The sequence below is a fragment of the Aristolochia californica genome, unplaced genomic scaffold (genome assembly GCF_029961685.1).
Source record: "Aristolochia californica isolate CCGP_79_NKW_82.1479 unplaced genomic scaffold, dmAriCali1.0.hap1 SCAF_11, whole genome shotgun sequence".
Taxonomy (NCBI): Eukaryota; Viridiplantae; Streptophyta; class Magnoliopsida; order Piperales; family Aristolochiaceae; genus Aristolochia; species Aristolochia californica.
In genome coordinates, this window is record NW_027181782.1 from 8,615,314 (window position 1) to 8,623,336 (window position 8,023).

The 8,023-nt window shown below is 37.9% G+C and overlaps 1 protein-coding gene across 7 annotated transcripts; it reads right to left on the reverse strand.

Annotated features, from left to right (window-relative positions):
- Positions 1-801: 801 nt before the first annotated feature.
- LOC137944426 (P-loop NTPase domain-containing protein LPA1 homolog 1-like) lies at positions 802-7,588 on the reverse strand. 7 transcript variants are annotated; one of them, XM_068790111.1, is made up of 10 exons: positions 7,374-7,588; positions 7,121-7,270; positions 6,803-6,831; positions 6,395-6,568; positions 5,186-5,487; positions 4,337-4,418; positions 3,341-3,766; positions 2,216-2,953; positions 1,634-1,744; positions 802-1,340 (listed from the first exon to the last, which is right to left on the reverse strand). In XM_068790111.1, exons 4-10 carry the CDS (start codon positions 6,539-6,541, stop codon positions 963-965), a joined length of 2,184 nt encoding a protein of 727 aa, XP_068646212.1. In that variant the 5' UTR covers positions 6,542-6,568; positions 6,803-6,831; positions 7,121-7,270; positions 7,374-7,588; the 3' UTR covers positions 802-962. The 7 variants fall into 7 exon arrangements, with proteins under 7 accessions (XP_068646212.1, XP_068646211.1, XP_068646215.1 ...); XM_068790110.1 differs by having other exon boundaries at positions 6,798-6,831; XM_068790114.1 differs by lacking the exon at positions 7,121-7,270.
- Positions 7,589-8,023: the final 435 nt, after the last annotated feature.

The following is an 8,023-nucleotide window of genomic DNA, read 5'->3' on the forward strand; positions in this document are numbered from 1 at the left end:
TTTTTTAACATGGTATTAGACCCATTATTTTCTTGGCATTTGCACCTCCCTAATGAAATATTTATATTTCAAATTATATATTTACAGAAATATCTTCGAGTCTAATTTCCAACGCAAAAAGAATCTTGACAATCAAATTCTACAAAGAAAAATCGATATTTAAAGCAACAAAGATCAAACTACAAGAGAGGTTCGAGCAACAGCCGAAAACTCAACTTTCGAGGCGTTTTATACCATAAAGAACAAAACTTTATATGAATATAATTATACATCAAAAAAATATTTGTAAATTTATTTTCTTGCCTATCCAACCAATTCTCAATATGAGTTTTTTAAAGGGAGATATCGATCTCAGAAGATATTGAACAACCAAATCATATTGGTACAAGAGTTTTCCAAAACAAACATTGGACGAAGATTGATCAACAAAGTCAAGTTGGTAAACTAAATTTTTGACTCAAAAGGCTAGGTTGTCAAATATATCGATCAAGTCAAGTTGATCAATCAAACTTTTAATTCAAAAGACTAATGAAGGTTTTAGTGCAGAAGGCCCTTGGAATTAAACTTGATCAACCAACTTATGTTGATCACACAAGGAAGTAAACTCAGAAAGCATCTAGAAGCAGATTGATTGACCGATTGACCAACTTCAATGAAAGTAAGAAGGAATGTTGATCAATCGAGTCAAGTTGAACCAAAACATACTAAAGAGATCTTTCGATCATCTATTTAGAGTGTAAGTCATCAAAGTTTATAAGTGATCTGCCATTGTGTTAAGGAGCTCATTTGCATTTATCCAAATCGATTGATCTATTTAACCAACTTCTAGTTGTTTATAAACCATGAACAATACACAAGTGACCATGGACAAAAGAAGATTCATTTATAGTTTATTCACAGGAAGAGGTGACTCAAGAATGACAACCGCATGCGTCAAACCTCTACAAAACTCACCTCTTTGGCTACCTCTCAGGTGCTCCGGTGAGGATGGGTCCGCTGAAAGACCCATATTTACCAAGAGCAGGAATGCTTTGGGAACGCCCTAGAAACCTATCACCACTGATGGAACGTTTTCTAAACCTCTGACTTTTCTCTAACATGAATGAAGAATAAGAGCACAGGGTCTCAGACACATGATGCAGTTGGTCACTATTACTTAAGAATCTGTTGAGATTTTCCCGATACTTGTCACCCAGATGCTTGTTGCTTTCAAGCAGAGACTTCTTGCTATGTTCCTCGTTATCATCCGACCAATATCCATTCTCCTGCCCATCACGCATCGCCAAATCATCGTACTCCTCGTCCGATTTAGTTGACTCTTCATCCACAGAGCCCTCCATCTGCCAAAATGAAAGAAGAAAGTCGGGTGGTGTTTTGAGGAAAAACGTTGAAAGGGAGGTAAATCTGTATGAAATTACACTGAAAGAGACGGACAATACGCTAAGATGTAAGATCAGGTCGTTTCTTCATACAATAACATCTCAGATTGCAACTATTGACAAGTGGATGACAACAATAACCACTATGGATTGTGAAGTTTATGAAGATCTCAAGTTGTGTCTACCTGTTCTTCAAAACTAGAGTGCTGCTCATTTGTGTCGAAAGGCATGTAAGTACTATGAAAAGCCATTACCTCGTCATGGATTTCCTTGTTGCTAGCATCACTCAGATCCTCATCACTATCCTGTTCAACTGGATCATCAGGTTCTTCTTCACTACCAGAGACTGACAATTCTTCCTTGAGCTGAAATGTAGAACTAAAGGTCATAAAAGTGTTTGAGACAAGTGCTCACTGGAGAAATCTGAAAAAAGCAAACAAGTTCCCAAAAGAAGGCATGAGATGGGCAAGGCATAGTCCATGAGATGGAGAAGCCACTGGTTTGGGTACCACTCCTACCGCAGTCAGCTGGTGATCTAACTTCAAATGTAAATGGTAGCAGCAAGATTAATCAGCAATCCACATTTCTACTTTGGATTTTGAAATTTAAATTTTAGAAAAAAAATTAAGTTTTGACAGCCAACCAGGCCTCTTAACCAAATTTGGCCAATCTGTTTTGATGCATACAACATGATCATTGATCAATCAACAGATACAGAGAATATGTGGACATAACTTTGCTGAGTGCAATAGTAATCAGCTATCTTCACAGAAGGAGAATTAGCACTATGTCTTTTCAGTATTTGGAAAACAGACAATGACAAGAGAATGACATACCTCCTTGGCATGCCCATCAGACATCCTTGGAGAACTGCAACACGAAGAATAATACCTGCTCCCATTTTCAGTACCATCTCCCTTGGATTCGTCGATACTCCCAGCATTGCTGGTTCCACATGTATCACTTGGCCAAGCACTGATCCCAAAGTTTCCAAACTGAAGATTAACAGGCTCTGCTTTCCCAATCTGTAATGGTCCAGACATGGGCCCTTTTCCACCATTCTCTCTATAAACCACAACTGGTTTCCCGTTCTCATCAACTTCTTCTACAGGCCAAGCCTTAGCTACAGATCCATCTGTATTAACAAGTGCCATTAGATGCCTTGAAGATCCTTTCCGTTGAATCAGTTGAAACATGCACTTGGAACTTAATGAGTTAGCGGCACACTGATTGTGATACTCTTCATTAATAAGGGCAACTGTGTTAGTAGTTGGATCATAAAGCTGCTCTCCTGCCTCACGCCTGCGGAGGCAACTGAACACAGTAGCATGGATTGCTGCAACACTCCTGTCGACATTAGTGTTGTTTACTTTGGGTACAAGATGCTTATCTGCTCTGTTACAGAGATATTCCTGAATCGTTCTGATGTTCCTAATATATTTGACATATTTATTTTTAGCGGGGTCCAGCGTCATGTACTTTGCTCGGACAGCAAACCTTTCCATGTGTTTGTCCTCACTGGTGATGTACACCATAAAAGGTATAATTGATGGATGTTTGTTCATCAGCCCCATCTAGTAGATCAAAACATACACAAAACAGAAGAACCATAAGCAAACATATACTTTGCTGAAACCATGTTAGAATGTCAGCATGTTAGAAAGCACTGTTTCCACTGGCCTACTACCAACCTTTCTCTCTGTACATCCAACATTTAAATTAGGGAAGACAACGGAGATCTGATGCACCAGAAGAAAGCAAATTGAAGAATGAAGGGATCTATTTCATTTGTTTCAAACAAATACGTATAATATCACAAATTACCCCTTAAAAAAATTAAAAAATAAAAGAAAAGAAAATAAAACAAACAAAGAAATAAAACAGCAAAAGGATTACGCTTTTTTGTTCACTTAAAAGAAGAAAACAGATAACCAGTCATGACCATTTGGGAAGTTACTAACCACAAAATTGAGGCTCAAGTGAACACCCTCAACAACTACTGACTCCTTTCTTTCTTCCCATGCTGTAATCAGCCTATCAAGACTATCAATAACCATCTCGCTTTGGGCTTTAAACCCCTCAATCGCCATCTGCTTAGGTCCAATTTTTATTTCAGTGCTAGATGCCGTATCCATCAGGCCTGCTTTGGGCCTGTCATTTGAAGCTGCGTGAGATAACTCCTCTTTAGAGAAGGAAAGAGAAATCCCAGCCAGCTTCTTGGCTTTTCTTTTTGTCTTAGCTTCAGCAACTGCAACTGGGTCTAAGAATTCTCCAGCATGATAGGTTGAAGACCAAAGAAGAGGGTTTTGCTTCTCATTCACAAAGCTCCTCATCATGTGGCGAATTGAATCTGTAGAAATCACTGTTGTGATGCCTAATCTGCTACCCTGAAAGAAATATAGCAAGTCAAAACATAGGTGGACAAAATGAAAAGGTTAAAATCTTGCTTACTGAAGAAAACAAGGCCTCTTCTCTATCAGACTGATACTTTTGCTACCAATTGTCAAGATGAGAGACTACAGCCAAACAATTAGCAGAATAACATCATATACGTACAGTAATGGAACACTTTACATTTCTTAATCTTATTAATAAGAAGAGGACCTAAGGAAGAAATGAAAGGCATTACCAGACCTATAGTGAGGAGAACTACCAGAGCTCTATTAATTAGTATTCTCATATATCTACAGGGAACAGGAAGTATGTTCATATATTATCTTTTCACATTATAAATGCCAATTCTTTCAAACCCAGTCAGTGTAAATGAACAGCTTTGGTGTGACAGAAAGAAGGAATCACTTTGTTTTTCAAGGGGACAGCCAGAAGCTTTGCTCAAAGTATGTGAACTTTGAGGAATGCCTACTTTTAAGACAACTTTAAGAAATGCCTACAATTCAAAAAATAGAGCCAAAAATGAACTAGAACTTAAAAAGGGTGTTGAAAGTAAAAAATATTACCAGCAAGGCAGACAAAGTAGATTTTCCACACCCACTTGTTCCACATAATAGAATTGTCACAGATTCCTTTTTCTCTCGAATCCTACAAAAAGTGAAAGGCACATTAGAGAAACAAAAGCAATGCCGAAGCATGCTCGTGTATCAAAATCAAGTATTTCAAGCATCTTACAACAGGTAAGAACTACTAGTCAAGAATCAATATAAACAAGAAGGATACTACACCTCAACAATTCAAAGAATTAGACAGCCATAGAGCAGCTCAGACGAGGTGAATTTCGTACTCATCATTTGAATGTGAAATGAGGTGCAGAATACTAGACCTCCACTAACATGCTCTCACTTGATATTTTTTTTCAAATAACTGGTCCAATGTGCTAATACAAATTGCAGAAACTATATAGAAAAAACACACACACACACACACACACACACAAAATATTTCACTAAGGATTCTACAGAAAAACACACACACAAAAAATATTTCACTTAGGATTCTACCCTACTACTCATGCAAAGATCTAAACATTGAGTTGACTAGCGGACACTTGCAGATGACATTCTTATCACCGAGATACCATAAAACCTTCCTTAATTAGTAAACAGTCATATTCGTTTAAAACCATCAAACCTGGACAAAAATGGCCAGCATCATAATAAATCAAGTGGGCTAATAATGTTAAATGAATTTTACTCATTTATTCTGTACTGGGCTAAGTTTCAAAACTCATTAACTCTTAAACTCGTGTGAAAACTAATCATGCATACATAAAAAAACCAAATGAAAAAGCAAGAATAATCTAACCCTACAGAAAGAAAAATTGAGAGTATCCAGCTCAGATACAACTATACCTGCATGCCAATATTAAGTCAGCTCGTTGATTGGGACCAAAGTACTTATATACAGAAAGTGCATCACAAACAACATCCAAGAATGTGTCTCTTTTAACAACAACTGTCGTGCGTCTTTTGTACAATTCAAAGGGAACACTATTCTGTTCATCTGTCTCTTGAACTGAATAGCTCTCAACCTCCCTATGTTCTTTGTTGCACAGCCGCTCGAAAGTATCAGATCCAAAGGTTTCCTCCATGGAAGGAGGGAACATATATCCAGAAAATTCAATTCTCATAACTTCAAAAACCCTTCGACTTATCTGATGCAAATAGCGGAAGATAAGTATTTGAAAAGATAGAGGAGAGAAAAACTATAGAAATATGACATTAAAAATAAGTCAAATTCCTCATACACCCACATGATGACTGATATTCACACCAAGAAAGCCAGTAACTAAAACCAATGTACACATAAATACTTGAAAAAAAAACCAATGGCAGTGACTGAAATGAAAGATAAAAAAGAAATTAAAAATAAACATAACAAAAGGAAGTAGAACAGACTTAACACACTCAAATCATTTCTGTCACCTGTCATTTAAATAGTGATTTTAGATCTACTGAGGAGCAATAACACTGTGTCCTCAAAGATGCACAATTCATTCTCATGTTTTAGGATGATTCATCGAGCCACATACAAATGACATCTACTTATATTTTCATGGCAATCAAAACAATTCTTTACTCATATGAGCTTCTACACAACAATTACATGTTCAAAATTCACACTGTTTTCACACAAAAAGAAAAGAAAGTCCATCCCTTCAAGAAAAGATCAAAACCATCCAACAACTTTGCAACTTATGTTAGCAATATTAAAACTGAGGTGCAAGCAGGCTCCAATACAAATTCCTACTTTGTCGACTCATTAGCTACAATTGATGGAGAAAATTCTAGCCAGGGAAGAAAATGGAAGCCAAATGCTAGAAACGTCTTCGGACAACCAGTTTGAAATTTGTTATCGGTCACACTAAATTACAACCAAGAATGTCAGACATTGGAACAAAGGCGTAGCAAATCATACACACAGAGTTGAATAAAGCTAAAAATTGGCTGTTATACCTAGGAAAAAGAAGAACGGAGAGAGCGGATAATTTTTTTTCCGTGAAGGAAGTCCGCTACCAGATGTACAAAAACACTGTAAGAAATAAGTTCTTTCGTGCGTACTTTAAATGCGTGGCGAGCTTTGCACCCCATGAGCTGCAGAGTACTCTGCAACACCGGCCGTGTGTACCGGAACGACACATTTTGTTCCTCTTCTCCTGCATTCTGATCAACAATGACTATATACAACAACTTGGGCGGTTCAGCCATTTGCCGAACTTCTACAAACCCCTGCCACTTTTACAGCAGAAGAAATAATTGAGAAAAAAAGAGGCGAAAAGTAGAAAAGAGAGCAAAAGGGATCACTAAATGGTGAAATTCTCAAAAGGAAAGTGCAGAATAGTTTCACAGGAAGACCGCCTCCTCCTAAACCGGAGGTACTAGACAAAGTGCAAGGAAATAATATCACTTAATACACAAATCTCATTGTCAAATCAGAGAAATAATGCAAACGAGCGAAACCAACCTTACCCGCAATCCATTAAACAGATCACAAAACGCTGCAAGGAAAAAAAAACTCCATTCATTAACCCAGAAGCCCCATTACTTTGTTATAGTTACAAAAGAAGGTACTCTCAAAAAAAAAAAAAAGAAACTAAAAAAATCAGAAAATGAAGGACATGTTACAAGACAAATTTATTGCGTTTAAACGTCCAACTGCAACTTACGATCACACAAAAACAAAAATAAAAAAAAGGGGAACCAACTATTATGAACGAGCTTCGGCACAGGCAAATTATTGTTTAAGGTGATAAAAAAAAAAAAAACATAATACAGTAGCTTAGGAACCTTTTCAAAGTTAATTGCTTCCTGAACAACACCAACCAGCTCAAAACTAGGAAAAAGATCCAGCAACTAAACAAAGTATAAAATTAAAGATAATGAAAAGCTTCAAAGCACGAATGACGACCAGCTCCTTTCAAGTTCTCAGTCACTCTCCTGATAAACAAAGACATTCCATAACAAACGCAAATCAGTGCAATGCAGACCATGTAGCAAGACGAACGCTGTAGGGCGCTAAGGATTGAAGATATACACATACCTCCAAGTACTAGATCCTATAGAAAATACAACCAAAGGCAAAATCTGAAGACGGAGAGATTGAAGGAGCTGGAAGCTTTTGTAGGCGTAGCAACTAGCAAGGGCTAGCGCTTTTAGGGTCTGTAAGATCAGCCATTTGCGGAGATTCGAAACGAAAATCGCCATTTCGGCCTGTCACGGTCTCCACGCATCACAGCACCCGAGGCTCCACACGTCCTCTTCTTCCTCTTTCTCTCTCTTCCTGAGTCTCGGTCGATAAAACTAGAAGAGGGAAAAACGGAAAAAGACGAATCGCCTTTTTCTTTTCCTAATCATTGTATGTTACTTTTTCATTTAAAATTTAAGAAAGGAGTGCTATCCTCACTCACCCGAAGAACAATTTTACTTACGAACGTTGACGGTTTCCGTCCCCGGTCAGGTAGCCGTTCATTGGTGAGCCCGTTAGTCACCGAATCATAAATCACGTGTACTCTCACATGCTCGAGTTTGGCTCGGTTCGATTAGTTTTATATCAAGTTCAAGTTATATTAACGAGCCAAACCCGAGCAGAGCCAGGTTCGGCTCGTTGGCTCGCGAACCGGCTCGTTTTAATGAGCGGCGATTTGGGAATCGGGGGAGCTCTAAAAATTTTTTTGGGACAGAGAGTTCCGT

What these genes read in the sequence shown, in the direction of transcription:
- LOC137944426 (XM_068790112.1), bottom strand. Translation starts at nt 6,541, where the DNA reads ATGGCTGAACCGCCCAAGTTGTTGTATATAGTCATTGTTGATCAGAAT. An exon ending in CTACTTTGTCTGCCTTGCTG is followed by an intron (nt 3,767 to 4,336) that starts GTAATATTTTTT and finishes TATTTCTTTCAG; the next exon opens with GGTAGCAGATTAGGCATCAC. An exon ending in CTGATGGGCATGCCAAGGAG is followed by an intron (nt 1,745 to 2,215) that starts GTATGTCATTCT and finishes TCTACATTTCAG; the next exon opens with CTCAAGGAAGAATTGTCAGT.